The sequence below is a fragment of the Ovis aries genome, chromosome 8 (genome assembly GCF_016772045.2).
Source record: "Ovis aries strain OAR_USU_Benz2616 breed Rambouillet chromosome 8, ARS-UI_Ramb_v3.0, whole genome shotgun sequence".
Lineage (NCBI taxonomy): Eukaryota > Metazoa > Chordata > Mammalia > Artiodactyla > Bovidae > Ovis > Ovis aries.
The window spans coordinates 54767569-54791005 of record NC_056061.1 but is presented as its reverse complement, the minus strand read 5'-3'; the positions used below and the strand labels follow the sequence as shown (position 1 = coordinate 54791005).

The 23437-nt window shown below is 36.9% G+C and overlaps 1 protein-coding gene across 3 annotated transcripts in view; it reads right to left on the bottom strand.

The window, feature by feature from the left end:
- Positions 1 to 23437, bottom strand: part of LAMA2 (laminin subunit alpha 2) — a 684287-nt gene that overhangs the window by 360810 nt on the left and 300040 nt on the right. For all 3 annotated transcript variants that reach the window (XM_060419598.1, XM_060419599.1, XM_060419600.1), the window contains exons 11-12: positions 18267 to 18407; positions 15616 to 15789 (exon numbers count right to left, since the gene is read on the bottom strand). In XM_060419598.1, the coding sequence (XP_060275581.1) occupies positions 15616 to 15789; positions 18267 to 18407 (315 nt within the window). The remainder of the gene's footprint in view (positions 1 to 15615; positions 15790 to 18266; positions 18408 to 23437) is intronic.

Sequence of the window (23437 nt, the reverse complement as noted above, 5' to 3'; positions counted from 1 at the left end):
ATTTTGCTTGTAAAACAGGTTCTTTTACTACAACTATAATCGCCTCCGAACTTCACTAATATAAATTTTAAACACAATGAAGTTGAGGATCTTGCTTGAGTTCCAGTTCAGTCGCTCAGTCGTGTCCAGCTCTTTGGAACTCCATGGACTGCAGCACACCAGGCCCCCCCGTTCATCGCCAACACCTGAGGTTTACTCAAACCCATGTCCATTGAGTCGGTGAGTTCAAATAGCAAAACTGTTCATACACATTAAGGAAGAGATAGAAACTTTGCTAGAATCTGAAACTGTCCCTAATCCCCAAGTTATATTCTCATCTTGCTGAATTTAATCATTCCAGATAGCAATGGCAGTGCATTTTAGACTTTCCATTAAAAAAACAGCTTCTTTCTAAGATTCATTTTCTTCCCATGAGAATATGTGTTTTTGTGTATGGGGTGTGTGTGAGAGTGTGTGTGTGTGTGAGTGTGTGTGTGTGTGTGTGTGTGTGTGTGTATCTGTTTGTAATGAGATAGATATATAGATTTGGATTTACACAGTTTGTGGTAGCTAACAACATATTATTTGAGGGTTCCTTGGCAAAGGCAAGACTATTACTATCGGGTAGAAAAGTCAACTTTGAAATTCAGATTAAAACATGCTGTGGGAATTTTTAATTTTTAAATATTTTTTTAAGCTTTGGAAAGTTTTAGCCTCAGGAACCATCTAAGGATACCTATTTGATCATTGGTAATTTAAAAAAATAATCACACAAGAGTGACTCAAAATTTTACAAGTAAACAATCACTTGGGGGAGGTTGCTTAAAAATGTAGATTTCCACATATTTCCCCCAGATCTCCTGACTGAGTGAATCCAAGATAGAGGCCAAAAATATCCATTTTCAATAAAGACTCCAGATGACTCTGATGTGGGTCTGAGTGCCACACTTGAGAGACTGCTGTAACTCTATCTAAATAGATTTTAAACCAATACAGTATTGTAAAGTAAAATAAAGTAAAAATAAAAATTTAAAAAAATTAAAAAATGAAAATAAAAAAAATAAATAAAGGGCTGATCTAAATGGTTTTGCTGAACTGCTTAACCTGGCTTGTCTCTTTTAAGTAAAATTATTGCACCACATAAGTCAGTGACATGCAAACAAACCCAATCCCTGCTAAATCTTACAGGATCAAGTGGTCATGGGGTTCATTCCCAGCATAGTTTATATTTTCTTTAGTCTAAATATCTTTCACCGAGCACAAAGTTCATGTGTTTGGCACAATAAAAAGTTATTTCTTCTTCCAAACACATTCTATCCTTCATCCTCCAAAAATTTACTAGACAGTGAGATCCATTAAATTGCTGTGTTGTTTCCTGCGTAAAGTTTCAAGTTTCTCAAGAGCAGAATTAAGATTAGACATTAACATAATCAAAATTTATCTCTATACTTGTTTTGAAAGAAAAAGCAAAATAAAGCATTTTGACTCTTATTTTAAAAATCACATCTTAATTTTAAACTGTTTGCTATAAGAACAATGCCTCTACTCTTTTTTCCTCCTGTGATGATAAGTAAAAATAAGCTTAATGCAGTAAACAGTCTTGGAGACCTTCAATGGCCTGCCAAAGTTTCTTTCAGTTCCAGTTCCATTTCATTATAAAGGACTTATCTCAGGAACACTGAGGCTGATAATCATGTCAAACTCAGCCCCAGAAGAAAACTGGAAAACAAAAACGTATTTTCCTCAAAGATCAAATCACTTCTTGATAGAGCTGGGCTAAAAGAAGTAGGTCCCCATAGATGGTCATTTTCTAACCTATAAATTATCCTAAAAATAAAATACATTTGAACAGATTCTCCTTTTCTGCTCTGTTCCTTCCTTCTTCCCTTCTTTCTTTCCGTCCTTCCTTCCCTTTCTTCATGGGTAGCCTTTCTAAAATTTCAATAGAATTATGTCTGACCTCGAAATAGGCCCAGATGGAATTAAAAATAATAGTTATGGCTGATTCATGTTGATGTATGGCAGAAACCAACACAATATTGTAAGGAAATCATTCTTCAATTAAAAAGAAATTTAAAAAATAATAGCTAACACTGAGTGCTTATTTTTTTTATCAAGCAGTATCTTAAGTGCTGTATATGTATTAAATCCTCAAAATGATTCTGTTGAAATGGGCACTAGTATTATCTCCACTTTAAACATGAGGAAACAGTGGCACAAGAAAACGAAGTAACTTTACTGTGATCCCATAGCTATTGTCTGTAAGAACTAAAGTCAACATAATTCCCTATTACTATGATAAGGTTTGGCATGAGTATAATTTCCTATTCTTATTTTTAAAAATTCTGCAAACAAGCTCTGAAAAAACCTTACCTGTCTCAACTAGCTTACTTATACACTATCAAAAAGCTCTTCAACACTTCAAGACTCTTGTGACAAATCCAAAGCTATGGTACAAATTCTGCCCAATTACCTGCAATGCAAGCTTTGTTTTGAAATCATCCAACCTTTCCCCTAAAACCCATGAGTATCCTCCTCCCCTGAATTGTGAGTAGATCTACCCAGTCAGTCCCAAAGGTAATCAACCCTGAATATTCACCGGAAAGACTGATGCTGAAGCTGAAGCTCCAGTACTTTGGCCACCTGATGCAAAGAGCCAACTTATTGGATAAGACCCTGATGCTGGGAAAGATTGAGACCAGGAGAAGGGGGTGACAGAGGATGACATAGCTGGATAGCATTACTGAGTCAATGGACATGAGTTTGAGCAAACTCTGGGAGGTAGTAGAGGACAGAGGAGCCTGGCGTACTACAGTGGATGGGGTCACAAAGAGTTGGCCATGACTTAGCAACTGAACAACAATGATAGTCCTCCTCTGACCTTTTCTCTTCTTCTGAGATGCTACTAGGACTTCGTCTAGGTGGTTGATGTTTTCCCTTATTGCAGTAACTTCATTAACTTAGTTTTGCTTGATTAATAGGGTTTTTTCAGGTCTATATTTGAGAAGTTGGCAACTTACATCTGTCTAATAATTAACAGGAATTAGAAGACTGTATTTTCTTATAAACATAACAAATAACCTGTTGTCCTCTAATTCTTCTCAATCCAGAGATATTACTATAGCAGAATAAGGAAACTGATTATGAAATTTCAGTAACTACTTAAAAAAAGAATTTCTGCCATTTCCTTGATGTGGGAATACAAAAACTAAAGTATTTATGCTTGTGCAATTCTTAAAAACAGAGATCTTTACAAAAGTTCTCTACAAATAAAAGAAGTCTCTGAGTAGTTTCCCCAATTCACATCAAATACAAATTGTGAGATTTAATCACACTAAATTAATTAATTTTAAAACTTGTCTGTATACTACAAACATATTTATTGTAAAAAATATATTTTTTATGCTGAAATTTTACTCCATCAGGAGACCAAGACTGGCAATTTAAACAATGAAAACAAGAAACAAAAGCTAAAAACAAAAAAGCACCTAGTTATCTGAAGTTACGATGCCGCCTTCTTCCTGTTAAAGGAGACGTCATATAGTAACTATTTCAGGTGTGAACACACAATGCGCAAGGAGGTCCCGTTTCTTTGGAAATAGCTGTAAATATATTCATAGGCATAAAACAATCATCTGTGTCTAGTCATGCATGCCGTCTGCTCCCGGGGCTGTCACTGCTGTCGATCTGAAGTTGAGAGGTAATGGCCTCATGATTCAGGGAAACTGCTGAAGTGTGTACTCAGGCTTCAGTTGAAGAGATGGGTTCATTTATCATCATAATAAGCTATTACCATCGAGAGGTCACAACTCATTGAAGAGACAGTCAGTCTAATTGGCTCAATTCCGTCAGTGTTCGACGTGCCTCAAGGAGATAAGCACTCTTTCCCAGGTAATTTTCAATCACCCAACAAACTACCTGTTTAATAATTCATCGTATTTCAGATCGGGGTCTTATCACATAGCTCCTTTTTCCATGTGGCAAATGTTGAATTTTAACTACTTGGAATCTCAGACCCGAGTTATAGAGGGAGAACTTCAGAAAAAATAAGGTGAGAGGGTGTCCACTCAAGTACTACTGTTGGAAGTCATGGGAAGACCGCAGTCCTAGAAATGTAAGCTTTATGCTTCCCCAACAGGCCCTGCTGATATCAACAGAATTTGCTGAAACTATCTGGAAAGATAAGAGTATTATTGGAATCCTTGTGATTAATTAAGCATGACAACCAACTTTTAGTTTATAGAATTGAGGCACATATTAAATGATCTCATCAAAACAATAATCTTTACAATGAAGTCTAGACAAGAAAATTAATAGTTTATAATAGAGCAAAACAAAAATATTGTTCTACATGAAATATCTTTTTAAAACTTATTTTTAAGTGGAGGATAACTGCTTCATATACTTAGAATACCTTATTTTATGACTTTAACAATATTATGTTTTTGAATGGGGCAACAGACAGTCTCTGAGACAAGTTCACCTCCAATCAAATGCTGGCTATGACTTTAAACAGCTAGGCCCTTATAATTACATGCAGATTCTTTTTGTCCACTATTTTTTTTTTTACACAAATGGTGGTCATATACACTGTTCTATTTCTAGGTTTAACTACTTAACCATATACCTCAGATCATTGCACATTATTATAGTGTTTGTACCAAAATGCATTTAATCAGCCTATCAGTAACAATTTTGTGTTTATCATAAACATTTGTGAATGAATAACTTTGCATTTCACACTTTATATCTCCCTATAGGAAAAATTTGCAGAAGAGAAATATATGAACACATTTGCATTTGTAACTTTGGTAAAAATTTCTAAGTTAGTTTTTTTAGATTGCATTAATACATATCCCCACTACCAATATTATAAGGATCTTTGTCCTTTTAAAATCTCAGTAATAGCATACTATCCAGGCTTTCCTGGTGGCTTAACAGTCAAGAATCTGCCTGCCAGTGTACGAGACACACAGGTTCACGAAGCAGCTAAGCCCACACACCTCAATTGTTAAGCCTGTGCTCTAGAGCCTGGGAATTTCAACTACTGAACCCACGTGCCCTAGAGTCTATTTGCTGCAACAAGAGAAGCCAAGGCAATGAGGAGCCTGCACACTGCAACTAGGGAGTAGCTGCTCTTGCCCCAACTAGAGGAAGCCTGTGCAGTAATGAGGACCCAGCACAGCCAAAAATAAATAAATAATTCTTAAAATAGCATGCTATCCATTTTACCATTTTGTTGCCTCTTCTAAGGTAAATGACAGTTTCTCAGTATAGTTGTATTATGAGTCAGGTTGTACATTGTATTTTATACCTAAGAGCTATTTGTATTCCGTTTCTATGAACTGTGCATTCATATGCGTTGCCCATTTCTTTGTTTAACTGTTGGTCTTTGTTATCAACTTCTATAATTTCTTTAGCTATGAGATTAGGCTTTTGTTTGCAACAAATTAAAACAAAATGAAAATCTTTGAATTTTTAAAATAATTGATATTTTACTTGATTTGTTTACTAAGGCTATCACAACAAAACCATAACCTATATGTCTCAGAAATTCACTGTCTCACAGCTCTAAAGGATACAAGTCCAAAACCAAAGGAGCAGAGTTGGCTCCTCCTGAAGGCTGTGGGAAAATGATCTGTTTCAGATCTCTCTCTCTGGCTTGCAGATGGCTATCTTCATGTTCACATGGCATTCTCCTTGTATGAGTATCTCTCTCCAAGTTTTCCTTTTTTATAAGGATATAAATTATATTGGGGCTTCCCTGGTGACTGAGTGGTAAAGAATCTGCTTGCCAATACAGGGGACATGGGTTTGATCCCTGGGTCAGGAAGATCCCCTGGAGAAAGAAACTGCAACCCATTCCAGCTGGAAATCCTATGGACAGAGGAGCTGTCCATGAGGCTGCAAAAGACTAGTATATGACTTAGCACACTAAACAACAGTCATATTGAGTTGGGTCTACTTTAATGCCCTTAACTTGCTACACTATAACTGCAAGGTATTGATGCTGCTTTTAATAACGATAAAATTTACTTCCCTAATCAGTTATTGATGGGCAGAAATCTTAAATCCCTTTAAATACTCCACTCCAGTACTCTTGCCTGGAAAATCCCATGGACGGAGGAGCCTGGTAGGCACGCACGGGGTCACACAGAGTCGGACACGACTGAAGCAACTTAGCAAGGCAGAAATAGTTACTTATCACATCATTTGCTTAGAAAGATGTGACACGATGCTCATTTGCTTTATTCTGGTATCTTCAAGGTAAAGTACAAAACACTCTGCAGGTTTCTCCAAAAGCTAGATAACTGACTTAATTTTTTCACATTTTCACAAACTGCTGTTTAAGAGTCACATAATTGACTTACTTTCTAAAGTTAACTCTCTGTGATTGTCCGTTTTTTATTTTTAATGCTATCTTGTCTTTACCACCACCAGATGTTCAATCAGATAGAAATAATAAGCAAGGGACAAAGTGTTCTCTAACAAATGTGCTTTATTGATATAAAGATCTACCTCTCATATAAACTGCTGCACCATACAACTACAGAAGTTCTCAAAGCAACTGGCATTTATTGAACAGCTTCTATGTGCTAAAGGCATTTTTGAGGGCTTTGCACAACTCTGAGGAGGTGCTAGAATTCTCAGTTTGCAGATATTGAAAGTAAGTATCAACTAAATAATGGGATGTGTTCAAGATTACAGAAATAATAAGGAAGAGATGCAGCATTTGAATCAGATCTGTGAAAAGCATAAGGATCAAAACACTGAAATAACTGACCAGTTTCCCTTGCATAAATAATAGCTTTGAGTCAAGAGTAGAATGATGGGGAAGGATGGGACACAGACATGCATAGAAAATTAAAGGAAGAAATAAAGTATTCCTTTGCATGCATGCTAAGTTGCTTCAGTCATGTCCAACTCTTTGTGACTTTATGAACTGTAACCCACCAGGCTCCTCTGTCCATGGAATTCTCCAGGCAAGAATACTGGAGTCGGTTGCCATGCCCTCCTCCAGCTGATCTTCCCTACTCTGGGATTGAACCCAAGTTCTTATGTTTCCTGCATTGGCAGGCAGGTTCTTACCACTAGCACCACCTGGGATGCCCAATATATTCCTTTGTTAGTCTATAATCAAGATGTCAGTAGGACTGGTCTTCTCAGAGGACTATGAGAGAAGGAGCTGCTCCAGGCCTCTCTCCTTGGCTTACAGAAGGCCCTCTTCCTTTATACATATCTGTGTCCCATCCATTCCCACCATCTTGTGCTTCTCCCACTACCATCAACAATCAAACACTATATAAACAGTGGATTAAATATGAAAACTCAGTACATAAAACACTCTCTGGCTATGATAGTCTCAGAGGTTAAAGCGCCTGCCTGCAATGCGGAAGACCCAGGTGTGATCCCTGGGTTGGGAAGATCCCCTGGAGAAGGAAATGGCAACCCACTCCAGTATTCTTGCCTGGAGAATCCCATGCGGGGAGGAGCCTGGTAGGCTACAGTCCATGGGGTTGCAAAGAGTCAGACAGGACTGAGCTACTTCACTTTCACTTTCCACTTTCTCAATGCACTTTACCTTGAAACAACACCCAGGCAACAACCTTAACAGCTGTTAAACCTCAATTCATCTGGTTCTTTTTTTTTTCTCTCAGGGATCAAAGTTCTACAATATCTGCTGTAAAGTGTCTAAAAACTTGTTTCACATTTTTTCTCAAATTATCTTGTTGTCTAAGAAAGATTTGTTCAATCATGGCCAGAAGTAAAAATTCCACGCTTTATAGTATGATTTTTGAAACCTGTAGCCTTTGTTTCAACTAGAGTTTACTTCTATGTATAATATGAGGTAGAGATGCAGGTATGGTCATTTTTTTTCTTTTTAGATACTCAGTGGTACCAACAGCATTTACTATATGGTCCATTCTATTGTCTTTGATCTGCAATTTCTATTTTCTTAATAATCAAGTATCCATACATGCATGGGATATTTCTGGGCTATTTTTTCAACTCCACTGATCATTTCTAATCTTTTTTCACACCAATAGCACTTTGTCTCAATCATTATTACTTTTTTAAAAAATGAGTCCTAAGTCTTTTTATCAGGTAAGTTTTGATTAAAACCCCATCTCTTTCTTTCTTTAGGATTTCCTTTTATTATTTGAAAAGCTCTTTGCTTTTCTATATAGATTCTACCCTTAGTATTTTGTTACTTGTTGCTATTGTAAAGGACTTATCTTTAAATTTTTATTTATTTTTAGCTGCACTGGGTCTTCCTTACTGTGAGCGGGCCTTCTCCACTTGCAGAAAGCAGGGGCTTCTTTCTGGTTGTGGTGCTCAGGCTTCTCACTGTTGTGGCTTGTTTTGCTGTGTAGCACTGGGCTCTAGGGTAACCAGCTTTAGTAGTCGCTGCACGTGGACTCAATAGTTGTGATTCAGGGGCTTAGCTGCCCTGCAGAATGTGGGATCTTCCTGGACCGGGGATGAAACCAGTGTCTCCTACATTGTGAGATGGATCCTTAACCACTGGACTACCAGGAAAGCCCAGGACTTATTTTTAAAGTGCTGTTTTAATTGGTTTTTGCTGATGTAAATAAACAAGGTTGACTTGTAAAATGAAATATTTCCTGACATACCAGTGGGCAAGAAATGTCATAGCCATCAGTGATTTGAGGCCTCCAAATGTGAATGAGGGCTCCCAAAAGGGAATACAATACCTGTGACCCAGCAAATGCTGCCACCCCTGCAATGATTGCAAAGGAGCTCAGAGGAATGCAAGAAGCAACTATCCTCTGCCATGCCTCACGGTGAACAAGGAATTAAGGATGTAAACAATCAAGAAACAGCAAGTGGTCCCAGATACCTGCAGTACATATGAAAGGAAAGAATTCAGTGAGCCCAGAGGCTTGCAAATTCCCATAGAAGAATGCTAAGTTTCTTAGCTTAATACCTGGTTTTCTTTATTTAACAATAATCTTTGATGTTCTGACGGCCTGCCCTCTTTGTTGCAAAGTTGTATATAGCCTGACTCCCTCTCTCTGGCCTTCTACAGCAGTTTAAGAAGAGGTGGCAAGAATACACAGGAGAACTACACAAAAAAGGTCTTAATGACCTGGATAACCACAATGGTGTGGTCACTCACCAAGAGCCAGACATCCTGGAGTGTGAAGTTAAGTGGGCCATAGGAAACATTACTATGAACAAACCTAGTGGAGGTCATGGAATTCCAGCTGAACTATTTCAAATCCTAAAAGATATGACACTGTTAAAGTGTAGCATTCAATATGCCAGCAAATTTGGAAAACTCAGCAGTGACCAAAGGACTAGAAAAGATCAGTTTTCATTCCAATCCCAAAGAAGAAAAATGGCAAAGAATGTTCAAACTACTGCACAATTGTGCTCATTTCATATGTTAGCAAGGTAATGTTCAAAATCCTTCAAGCTAGGCTTCAACAGTACATGAACTGAGAACTTCCAGATGTTCAAGCTGGATTTAGAAAAGGGAGAGGAACCAGAGATCAAATTGCAAACACCCACTGGATCATAGAAAATGCAAGAGAATTCCAGAAAAATATCAACTTCTGCCTCACTAACAATGCTAAAGCCTTTGACTGTGTGGATCACAACAAACTGTGGAAAATTCTTCAAGAGATGGGAATACCAAATCACCTTACCTGTCTTCTGAGAAACCTGTATGCAGGTCAAGAAGCAACAGTTTGAATTGGACATGGGACAATGGACTGGTTCAAAATTGTGAAAGGAGTAAGACAAGGCTGTATATTGTCACCCTGCTTACTTAATTTATGTGCAAATTACATCATGTGAAATACCAGGCTGGATGAATCACAAGCTGGAATCAAGATTGCAGGAAGATTTGTCAACAACCTCAGATATCCCAATGATTCCACTCTAATGACAGAAAGTGAAGAGAGACCAAAGAGCCTCTTGATGAAGGTGAAAGAAGAGAGTGGAAAAGCTGGCTTAAAATTCAACATTTAAAAAACGAAGATTGTGGCATCCAGTCCTATCACTTCATGCCAAATAGTTGGGGGAAAAGTGGAAACAGTGTCAGATTTTATTTTCTCGGGCTCCAAAATCACTGCAGATGATGACTGCAGCCATGAAATTAAAAGATGCTTGCTCCTTGGAAGAAAAGCTATGACAAACCTAGACAGTGTGTTGAAAAGCAGAGACATCACTTTGCCAACAAATGTCTGTAGAGTCAAAACTATGGTTTTCCAATAGTCATGCATGGATGTAAGAGTTGGACCACAAATCAGGCTGAGTGCCAAAGAATTGATGCTTTTGAACTGTGGTGCTGGAGAAGACTCAAGAGTCCCTTGGACTGCAAAGAAATCAAACTAGTCAACTCTAAAGGAAATCAACCCTGAATATTCATTGGAAGGACTGATGCTAAAGCTGAAGCTCCAATATTTTGCCACCTGATACAAAGAGGCAACTCATTGGAAAAGACTCTGAGGCTGGGAAAGATTGAGGGTAGGAGGAAAACAGGGCAATAGAGGATGAGATGACTGGATGGCATCACCAACTCGGTGGACATGAGTTTGAGCTAACTCAGAGAGATGGTGAACAGGGAAACCTGGCATGCTGCAGTTCATTTTGTTCTCTGTAAAGCTATGTAAGATTGAAAAAAGTTTTTAAGGTTCAAAATTTGATTTAACAAATTAAACAGAAATAAATAAAACCATTGTTTTCCTTATAGGAATAATTTTTTGGCTACTGATTCAATTGTTTCAATGTTCATATGATTTTTAACATTTTCCCCCTCAGTCAGTTTTATGAATTTTTACTATTCTAGAAACTTTACTGTGAGTCCTCATAGTTGGGTTAACTTTGCAGAGTAGACATTATCAGAACTACATGTAATAAATGAGTTCTTATGATTTTTGTTTGTTTATTTTTTATAAATATTTGCCCCTAACAATATATTTGGTTTGTTCTTGACAACAGATATTCTTCTGGTATTATTCTATTGCCAAATCATTTTTATATGATCTGATTTATGGAATAAAAATTCAGTCACAGTTTGTTTATCTTATTTACCTCTATAGCCATGCCATTCTCCACATATATAATACATTCTTAATTAATCCACTTAATCTGAGACTTAATTTGGAGGACATTAAGGATGAGGGAGAGAGTCTGACCTATACTTTGAATAATTCTGAGGAATATAGAGCAAAGAAGTCAGAAATATAAATTATGTTGCTAAAAGGAGAGCAACTCATGCTTATTAGTGAGGTTTTAATTTTTTAACTATTATGGAAATCATCTTTCAATTCTAACTTAAATCTCAACTCGAGTCATTTCTGAGAAATCTAATCAAAACTATTCTATTGTTGTTGTTAAAAATATAGCATTGATCACAAAATATTTGTGAAGTTCCTTTCATTTGACAAGAACTACCCTGTCATATAAATTTCAAATATCAATCTCCTTAAAAGCCACAGCTTTAATTAGGGATGTTAGAGGTAGAACTGTAAGTCAAGCAAGCACAGCAAAGAAATACCAGAGATTACTTTTAAAACGAGATGCTCTTTTGTCAGCTGTTCATAAGATGCAGCTTATGCTAAACTATAGGTATTCTTGGAAACTACAATGAAACAATTTAAAAAGCTCCTCTAAACTAGAAACAGAAAAAGATAGTATACATGTTGTAGAAAATAAGCATTGTTTTATAAAGACCAAATCACATAAGATTAATTTAATAGCACTCAGAGACAGATTTGCAAACCTTACTGGTAATGGGGGAACAGTCAATAGGCCAAGTCAGATTCTCAGGGCTCTTTACAAATAGGAAGAGAACTGGTTTTGGAGGCTGCACTATCTATTTCAGATTACTAGGGTAACCGAAAAGAAATAACTATTTCAATGTTCCAATAGCACTTAGTTTACTAAAGCAGTAAATTATTCCAACTCTGAAATACCCAAACTGTTTCTCAATAGCTGTGGCCTGTAGCAAGTCAGCAGGACTCTGTGCTCTAGCACTTTACATTCATGCCTGGTTCCATGCTTACATGAATGCCCTAAAACCAAGCATTAACCTCTGTCAAGTATTTGGAGAAAATAAGATGCTGCCAAGTAGAGCCCTGGGGGAGCCTGACTTAATTTTCTTTGAACGTCTACAATGGAAGGGGCAGGGAATTAACACTCGACTGTGAACACTGTGCTGAATGCTCACACATATATGGGAAAAAAACATTTTCCAGGTTGCTGTTGAGGGATTAACTCATAGTTGAGGTTGTAACCCAGTGGAGCTCCATGGGACCTTCTCAGGACAGAGTCATTCCCCATGTCATCTGCTGGTCTTTTATTCCTAGAAAACCTGTAGTCTCCCAGGCCTCCTGAGTCATAAAAGCCTGGCTCAAGAATTAATAATAAAGTCCAGGACAACAACAACAACAACAAATAAATTAATGCTTGAAGGAATTGAACATGTAGTGACAAAAATAGCAGTTGGTCCAGGAGAACTGGTAAGAATTGAAACAATAAACCTTACATATGACAGCCAGAGAATACTTAGTTCCTCCCTAAAGCACCCAGAGAACAGTAAACTAATGCACATTCCTTGAGCGGTTTTAGAGATGCTAAAACCTTCATCAAATCAAAGAAGCTAACTACTTGATGACCATGAGCACATAGCCCCCTACTGAAACCTGAGGGCTGATAATGTTAACCCCTGTAACACTGCCCTGTTATCTCACCATCAACCAATCAGGGAACTGTGCACAAGCTGATCACATACCATGTGACATATCCCCCCCTCACCCCCATCACTTTGCCTCTAAAAGTGCTTTGAGGAGTTTGGGTCTTTTGAGCATCGTGGGCTGCCTCACTCTCTTTGCTCGGCCCTTTTCAGCTCGAAACTCCGATGTTTCAACTTGTTTGGCCTCACTGTGGGTTCAGCACACAAACTTGCCATAGACAACAAGATTATGGAAATTTTTTAAATGAGTAGTATAAAAATAGGCTAACTTTTCCAGGCCTCATCTACTATCTACATACACAACTATATCCACCTATGTATTCCTCATTATTCCAAAGAGGGACTGTAGTCAACAAAAATGTTTCTTAATATGAAAAGTATTCCTTTGCTAAACTGGCTAGTGCTCTTCAATTTAATTATGACCAGGCAGGTTTCTATGTTAGCAAAGTGTATCTCAAGTGAGAGCAGTTTTATTATTTGGGGTTAGGTTACCAAAACACAGGAAGACAGGTATGTGGCACCCTCATTAAAATAAAATACGTACAACACATCTCCCATCTGTTATAAGTGAATTTATCACTGAGGAACCTAGAAAATGTTTGAAAATCAGTTATACAAATATTTAGGAAAAGCTAATAGCATCTCATAAATACTTTTTTCAACTTAGAAATTAATACTAAAAAGGCAAAAGAAGGATTATATGTCCAGAGCTTCCTGGTCATGAATGCAAATCAAATTCAGTATCTAAGCAGATAGACTAGTTTCTTGACATACTATTTCTGTCAGATTTTGGCAATGGCTCTGATTCCAACAGCAATTACTGGGAAAGAATTTAGCCTCAACTATTTAGAAAAGTGACTTTACTAGATTTACAAATAAGGCCCTACAAATTTCCATTTCTTTAGCAAGATATTATATCAACCAAGCTAAGCATGTCATCATGACTGTAATTTACGTGATTTGACATGACAGTTAGGATGTACTGTGGTAATTTGTGAGAGCTTGCAGTATTATTGTAGTATCAAAAATTTATATGGTTCAGTTATTAAAGCAAATTGTTTCATTCATGCTGAGATGTCTGACAGTAAACCACCATGGGCTTCCACATTACATTAAAAAATGTCTTCCATATTCAAACAATTTGCACACCCTGTTACCAGTACTTTGTTCACTGAGTGGAAACCGAAGCACAGGCAAACACAGCTTTTTGATGTGAACACGATCTGTGCAGGATATGAAGCACTTCATTGTGGGTGGTTACAAGGAACAGTCCAGACAGGATAAGGAAAGTTATCTTTGGGAACCAACACTACGAACAGGATGTCCAAATGCTTTGCTCTGATGCTATTTCATGTCCCATTTGCTTGCCTTCCGTCAGTTTGATTTTCAGCCAACAGAAAGAAAAAGCATATGGGCAGAGAAGAAATGATGGAAAATATGGCAAATATTCTATTTTTTAAAAACTACCTATAAGTAAACTTCACTTTGGTAAGGAAAGTAAGACCTCTGAAGCTCATCCAATTTTGATCCATGGTTCTTCTCTAAATTCCTCAGAGCAGTTGGAAAAAAAAGGCAGCTTCTGGTTTTTTTGTTTGTTTTGTATTTTGGCAATTTTAAGCTATAGACATTCGAGTTGTATGTGCTATTTTATTCTTGTCAGGTATTCAGGAATTCCTAAATAAAATAGGATAGAATGACCTCTTGTTGGAAAGGGCTTTGAAGTAACAGTTTAACTAGATTTTTATTACAGCTGGAAAATTTTATGCAACATAGTCTCTTTAAAAATACATATTCATTGAAAAATGTGTTTTACTCATTTACACATTTTTCATAATGGTATTTAGAGGCCTGTAAAAATAAGAAACAGGCCAAAAATTATAATGTTTTCAATCACATAAAACCACTAGTTTCTATTCATATGAACTAGCAAGATTTTCTGTCTTAATGCTCACACACCACTAATTATTAAAATATTTTTATTTACCCATGAAGATTTTTTCCAAAGTAAGCTATATTCTTATAGATGAAAACTAGTCTTAAATAGCATCAATTTGCTAAAGGATTTTTCTGGGACGGTCACAATTTCTGGTGTGATCAGGTCATTTAATTATGAGCTGAAAAGGTATTACGTTCCACAGATCAAAGTATTCTCATTTAGAATTTCAATATCAAATTTTGTTTCCAATGAATTGTTAAGCAAAATAAAATAAAATGATAAAAGCCAAGCAATTAGAGTTAATTCACAACAGGGGGGGAGAAAGAAGCACCTTCATCTCTGAAAGTGCTATATTTGTTTATCTGTGTATGTGTGTTTATGTGTGTCAGTGGGCTTGAAAACAAACATGTGCTTTCAACCTGGCTCTTTTATGGTAGTTCTCTTCCTGAGCTCCAGGAAATATGGTGTTTATTATAAGTTTCATGGCAAGTATTAAATTAGTTATGTAATAAATTTCATTTCCAATTAACATTCCGACAAGGTAGAGAAAGTAGCTCTCTTGAATACCAGTTTTGAAATGAAATAGAAACAGATGAGAAAGACTTCAGGAAGTATTCCACCACAGACAATTCTAGAAAAACAGCTATTTCAAGTAAACATGACACCATTTCTTCCAATATCTACAATCTGTTTTGCAAAAAAACAAAACCAAAAAGTCTAAAGGCTTCATTGCTTTATTTGTCCTTTCAAAATGTTGACACAGGATAGCAACTATACAGAACTGTGATGTGGGGATGCAACCACCCATGGGGCAGGGTGGAAAAGTCCAGCTTAATCTGATTTAGTTGGTTCCAGCAATCCAATCAGTATATATTTGATCTCATCTTCCTTTAAAGAAAGACTATATAAAACCCATTCTCCTTATTGATCAGCTGAAGCAATGTAGCAAGAAGCTAGCACTGTATGGCCTCACCTTGTTTCCCAGGTAAGGTGCTGGTGCACTCCAGTAGTAGCTCTGGGGCAGGGCTCGGCGGACCTCCACGCTGCTGACACTGATCTGCTGAGGTGGGTCTAAGTCATCCAGCTGGGGGCTCACTCGAATATGGCCGGAAATGTCAGTCAGATACCAGCCACTCATGTCTTTTATCTTAAAGAAAACACACAATCATCGTCACTTAGGAAAAGAACCCAGACACTTCTCTTTCCTATTTCTGTAGCGTTCATAGTTTGAAAATTAAAAACACAAAAACTATGAACATTTAGGAAAATATAAAAGCTGTGTATATCATTAAATGTCTCATACGTTCTCACCATTATTTTTTTTCTTGATGTTTCTAGGAATTTGGATGATATTATAGTGTAATCTGTTTTTATTAATCCAGTGTGATTTTTTAAAATTATGATTTTAAATACTACTTTCTTAAAAAGTCATTTAAAATCACACATAATTTTGTATAAATTATCAAATAGTTGAAGTTTGAATGTCGAATTTTTCACTCCACTAGTGCTTTCCTGTTTCTTATGGAAACAATTATTTCAAAAGGTATTATATATACATTTGAAAAGAAAAGGAGGAAAAGACATAAGATATGAAAGGTAGATTTTCATTTACTAGTTCCTTCCTTTTCATATATTTAATTTCAACTTGAGGCTCCAGGATAGTTGAAAACACCAGCTCGCAATACTGTTGGTATTCCTTCCCATGGGGTCAGAAGTGCTATAAGAACCCCTAGTCTTGCTCCTTTGCCCAGAAAAGGAAGGAACATTTAAGGAGGAATTAGGGAAAGATGACTTGCTTTGACATGTTTATTCTCCAGCTCTGTGTGGCACACAGCTACAATTCTAAATTTAAACCATCCTACCTAGTCAGGACATAACACTGGATACAGAGGTTTGCGGCTACCAGGGACCCACTAGTCATGTGTGAACTGCTTGGTGTTGTGCGTAATGGGTAGCAGAATGGTAATGGTGATCACATATGGATGAAATATTTTTTAAATTTCTTCATGCAGAGGTCATTTGATTCTGTATCTTCTAAAGCTGTGGAACTGCTGGGACTGACTTTGTCAAAGAGAGGGATTCAGTGAAAGTTTATTGGACAGAAAAGCAGCAAGATACATACTACTACTCTTCCCTTTCCAACATCATTCATCAGACCTCCTAGGACAGCCCAGTGAGATTCAGAGAAAGTTCTTTCCAGAAAAACTCCTGAAATGCAAATATCAGTGAACCTAGTTTCTGAAGTACAAGGCTGAATGCTACTTCTGCGCCTCTGCTAATCATAAAACTTTTGTACATTAATGGAACAGTCTGGAGGGTGAAGTTAGACTAGCTGTTCATTTCCCATTGGTTCTACAAAATCTGTTCCACAAGCAACACTTGATAAAGTATGCACAGGTTCATTTAGGTATGAAGAGTACAATCAGAAACTACTCATAATATTTCAGACTTAAGAGCAACACAAGTAGAGAAAATTTTCATAGCTGTATAAAGGATTAGTTAGCTGATTAAAGCTGAAAGGCAGTAGTGTTTGGAATTCAGTTTTATTAAAAGAATGATGTTTGTAAAGTCTAACTCTAATCACAACACCCCCTGCTACAATCCTTCAGTTACTTACTCTCCAAGGATAAGAGCTCAACTTCTTAGTAAACTCAACCATGTATATCTAGTTTCTCATTCCCTCTGTAGGTTTCTCTTCCTTTCTCCAGCCTGTTTCCTTGTATTTTGTACTACTAAGTGCTGCCACGCACACTATTTGAAATTCCCTGAAGGTCCTGTTTCATAACAAGGCAAACTGCTGTCTGTGAAGGGATGAAAAATCAATGAGTGTATGATAGGCAAAGGAGGTAGGAGGGAAACATGTTTATGTTTATGGTAGAGGGAGAATATATCAGGGCTTCCCTGGTGGTTCAGTGGTAAAGAATCCGCCTGCAATGCAGGAGACCTAAGTTTAATCCCTGGTTGGGAAGATCCTCTGGAGAATGAAATGGCAGCCCACTCCACCATTCTTCCCATGGACAGAGGACCCTGGCAGGCAACAGTCCATGGAGTAACAAAAGTTGGACTAAACCACTGTCACCACCACTAGACATATAATAACTTGAACTTTTTCAAATCAATTAAGAAGGAAGATATTATTCAAATTTAGTTTCTTCTTTTAACAAAGAAAGAGCTATGGTAACAACAAATCACAACTAAAGAATGGTGGGTAATAGGTATTATGTACATAGCTGTTAAAGCAGTTTCTCTGAATGTGTATACCAAAACTACTGGTGAATGCAATTCATAATCCTTCCTATCACAATCAGATGTATTCTCTGTTGAACTGTCTGCCCTTGAGGCAAAAGTAGCATGAATTCCATCATTGCTTCACATACTAATCATGGACACTGAAAAGGCTAGTGTTGACTTATTACAAGAGGTTCCAGTTTACACACTGGTACAAAACCTTAAAGGCTTTGGTCAAAGAGACACAGCTAGTATTTGAAAGAAAATTCCATCACTTCTCCAAGATAAGTTTAAGTAGAAACACTACAAGAAAAAAAAGTTAATTTCTTACAGAAGGACAATAGCAAGAAGCCCTGTAGAGCAGCACACAGAATTCAAAGGCTATTTATTGCTTACGTTGCCATAGGTCCAGTAGGAGCTTTGACATCTGTTTGAAACTCCTGAACAGAAGCACTCATCACAACCTTTGTGATTATCCTCTTGCAAATTGAAGAACCCAAATTTGCAGCGACTACAGTCTCCTCCTTCAACATTTTCCTATAAACAGAGAAGTAGGTTATTAACACAGGTGCCTTTCAAAATAGAACACTGTCCCTATTGCTGCTTAAGAAAAATATAAGCTATATATTCTTCATGTTACCTGTCAACTTTATTTAATGTATAATCATATTTTTTAAAATCTCAAAAACTTCTTATTAACTATATGCTGTCCTAACCACACTAAAATATGAAATAATGCTTATTATCAAACAGTACTCTAATCTACTTCACCAAGTTACAATTTGATCTTCACCTTTGTCCAGAGTGGAGTAATTGTCATGATAAATCCAGCAATAACTTAGACATTTGGTTCAATGTTTAACCATCTATGTTGTTGAACTGCTTCCCCTTAGAACACATGATACATGATAAAATAAAAGATATTAAGCTGATACATAGATGTAGAATAGAACATTGATATTATACAGATGGTAAAATATTTTTCACACCACATATGAAAAATACAAATCCTTGAAGCAAGCCTAAGAATGAGACAGGTAGAGAAACTGGGCAAACAGTCACACTATTTCCATGATGAGATACAGTAGGAAAGAAAGTTTTCCCTAGTTAATTTTCACAGTGTTTCCTTTAACACGGTATAGTCAGTTAATCATAGAGTACCACTATGGGGAAAAAATTATTCTCATTTGGTGACTACTCTCTGGATTGGCTTCATTAATCCTAGACCCAGGATACTGAAAAATTATTTGTTTATACATGGAACTCAAGCTGGAGAAAGTTGACTACATGACGAAAGACTGGGAAGGCTATAATCTCTCAGTTAAAGAATGGTTAATCTTGACTAATGTCTTCTATATGAAAGTTCCCTGCTTTTCAGGAGATAGATTCATAGTAGTCCCCATGTATGAGTTTGCCCCACATTTTCCCTCTTCCTTGAATTCTCTTACTACTTCAATTCTGAAATTTTCCTTTTCCTTAGAAAACTAACTTCTTTCTCAAATGTGTTCCCATAGCCTTCTGTCATTCTTCCATAATAACCACAGAAAAGTACTTCGATATCTTCTAAGATCATTCGCTCCAGCCATACCATAATCTCTTCAAACGTAGAACCCTGTCTTACCTGCCTTTGTTATACCCCAAAATGGAAGTGTTTCTGGTACAACACTGACTACTAGCTTAATAAAACTTTATTAAGTTTAAATAAATCTCTTGGTGAAGTGCTGTGCACCTAGTAGACGTTTCATAAAAACATGTTTGAATAAAGATTGGGCTGAAGATAGGGCAATAAAAATGTGAGAATATAGGGGGAAAGATAAAAGAAGAACAACAGCATGAAAAATAGAGAAATTTATAAAAATAAACAAAAAGATATTCTGATATCCAAGAGAATAACATATTTGAATTAAGTTTTGGGCTTGATTTCTATGTGTTCCTTACCATCCCAACCATTTCTGCATTGCCAGGAGCCTAAATGAAAGAGTGTCTCTAGACGTGGTTTACATGTCAGACTTTACCCTCCCAATATGCACACAAATTTAATTTTTGCACTGATATTCCTGCTAGTATTATTGCTATTTCTAAGGTAAATTTCAGATATTTTGAGATGATAGATGTCAACAAAACTAATCAAACTAATTTCAGACCTAAGATAGCAAATATATCCCCAAAATCCTGAACCTGAGAGCATCTTCAGAAGAGGACAAAGGCAGGAAAGATGAAACATATCAATAATGATAATTTAGCTTATTCTGTTAAGGACACAGTACAGCTGTTCTGTACACTGTGTTCTTATGTGCTTGGTCTAATTTACTTTCATTTACTCTAATTTGAAAGCTTGTAATACCACTTTTCTGAGATTCATACTGAGCCTAACAATTAGAAACTTTTAAACGTTAGTTACATTTTTGTTAGTTATATTTTAGCCTAGCAATATGACCTTGAAAAGTAACGATTAAATAACTGCAATATTCAATTTAATAAACCAAAGCATCACATTATGGTTGACTAGGTACTATAAAGATGAATGAGTCAAGATCTCTGTTTTTAAAAGCCAGCATCTAGAGTTGAGTAAAAAGGTACATTTACAATCAACATAATGCAAGGTAGAACATGAAAAGAAGATATCAGAAATAAATGATAAGAACACAGAGGATAAAGGGCTGGTTTCTGCTATGAAGGCTTGAGGAGGCTTTATGACAAGAGTGGAATTTGACCTAAGCCTTCAAGCATGGCTTAAAAATTCATCCCGATGGAGGGGATAGAAGAGAGACCTCATTAGCAAAAATAATAGGAATAAGAAATAATTCAAAGCTTAGAAGTTTCATTCAGTATTTAATCTTTAAAAAACTATAATGAATATTTCCCTTATGCTAGGATCTTAATTTGGTGCTTGGGTTCCAGGGCCCCTAACTTCATGTAATAAACCTTTAAAAGATCGGATCTTATCCCATAGGAATTGATGAAAAGTCATTAAAAGTATTCTAGTAGGAGATAAATCAACACAACTCTACTTGAGGTGTTTAACCTGGCAATAGTAAGTAAAGTATCCATAACATGAGACACTAGAACAAAGAAACTTTTCAATATCATGAGGCGCAGTAAAGGATTAATTTAATGATCTTAGAGTATTCAAACCTTGCACATTCTAAATTGAGACCAGCTCCTGGGACATAACCACTAAACCCTTAGAATATCTTGCCTGATAAGAATGTCTTTGTATAACTGAAACCAGGAGTCATATGAGATATTTTATGCTAATGATGTGATTTATGGTAAATGCCTAGTTTTGTTCATGTGGGGTCCTTGCCATTGTCAGTTTGACCTAGGGGTAGTTGAGACTGAGTAGACGAAGTCAGTCATATGAGTACTCCATATCTACTTAATTTGACCTCCAATACAAACCTTGAACACTAAGACTTCAATGAGTTTTCCTGGTTGATAATAATTCATTCGTATTGTAAAACAGTGTTAGAATTAACCACTCTCTGTATGATTCTACTGGGAAAGGATAACTGGAAGTTTGTGCTTGGTCTCTCCTTGATTTTCTATGCACCTGTTGTTGCATACAAAAGGACACAGGATTTTGACCTGTATCCTTCTCACTTTATCTTTTTAATTTTTCTGTCTGCACTGTGCACAGCTGGGATCTTAGTTTCCCAACCAGGGATTGAACCTGTGCCCTCTGAATTGAAAGTGTGGAGTCTTAACCACTGGACCACTAATCCCCTTTTTTACTTTAATAAACCATGACTATACAGCTTTTCAAAGTTACGAATCTTTCTAGTGAATCATTCAAAATGAGTGTGGTCTTTACCAACACAACATGGTAAGTATAGTAGGATATCTATACCTATAAAAACAGGTTAACCAACTGCTAGTTTTACTTTGTTTATTGTGACAAACCTTGAGGCAAAATACTTTAGATCCTGCTACAGTTTATAAATCTGTACACTAATTCACTTCACTGAATCCTACACTCAATTCATTTCAACTCACTTGAAAACAACTATCAGATCTAAGTCTGCATGTATCTTATATATTATTGCATAGTACCCCAGCTTGAAACCACAACTTTAAGTTTCTAGACTTCTTCATTTTTAGTCCTGAGTCTATACCATACTTTTTCTTTATTGAGTGTAGTTCCTAATCGATTGAGTTAGAATCACTCAACAGAAAAGTCCTTGGTTCTGATTTTTCTCAACCTCTACTACTGTTGAATATTGTCAATACTAAATATGGTAATTATCAGTTCAGTTGAGTTGCTCAGTGATGTCAGACTCTTTGCGACCCCATGGACTGCAGCACGCCAGGTTTCCCTGTCCTTTACCAACTCCCAGAGCTTGTTCAAAATCATGTCCACTGACTCCGTGATGCTATCCAAACATCTCATTCTCTGTCGTCCCCTTATCCTCGTGCCTTCAGTCTTTCCCAGCATCAGGATCTTTTCCAGTGAGTCAGTTCTCTGCATCACATGGCCAAAGTACTGGAGTTTCAGCTTCAGCATCAGTACTTCCAATGAATACTCAGGACTGATTTCCTTTAGGATGGACTGGTTGGATCTCCTTGCATTAGAAGGGACTCTCAAAAATCTTGTCCAACACTACAGTTCAAAAGCATCAATTCTTCAGCATTCAGCCTTCTTTATGGTCCAACTTTCACATCCATACATGACTACTGGAAAAAACCATAGCTTTGACTAGAAGGACTTTTGTCAGCAAACTAATGTCTCTGCTTTTTAATATTGCTGTCTAGGCTGGTCATTGCTTTTCTTTCAAGGAGCAAGCATCTTTTAATTTCATGGCTGCAGTCACCATCTGCAGTGATTTTGGAGCCCAAGAAAATAAAATCTTTCACTGTTGCCTTTGTTTCCCCATCTATTTGCCATGAAGTGGTAGGACCGGACGCCATGATCCTAGTTTTCTGAATGTTGAGCTTTAAGCCAACTTTTTCACTCTCCTCTTTCACTTTCATCAAGAGGTTTTCAGCTCCTCTTCACTTTCTGCCATAAGGGTGGTGTCATCTGCATATCTGAGGTTATTGATATTTCTCCCGGCAATCTTGATTCCAGCTTGTGCTTCATCCAGGCCAGCATTTCGCATGATGTACTATGCATATAAGTTAAATAAACAGGGTGACAATATACAGCCTTGCCGTACTCCTTTCCCAATTTGGAACCAGTCCGTGGTTCCATGTCTGGTTCTAACTGTTGCTTCTTGACCTGCATATAGATTGCTCAGGAGGCACGTTAGGTGGTCTGGTATTCCCATCTCTTTCAGAATTTTTCACAGTTTGTTGTGATCCACACAGTCAAGGCTTAGGCATAGTCAATAAAGCAGAGGTAAATGCTTTTCTGGAAATCTCTTGCTTTTTCTATGATCCAATGGATGTTGGCAATTTGATCCATTGGTGGATATAATAATTCTTATATGTGTGTTCTTATGGACTGGTTAAAGAGCCTCTTGATGCTGCTAAGAAAATGATGAATCAGGGAGAACATCTCTTTAGCTCCTTACTAGCACTCTGCTTTCTGATATGTATAGACTTAGTTATTACATCAGATTCTACTT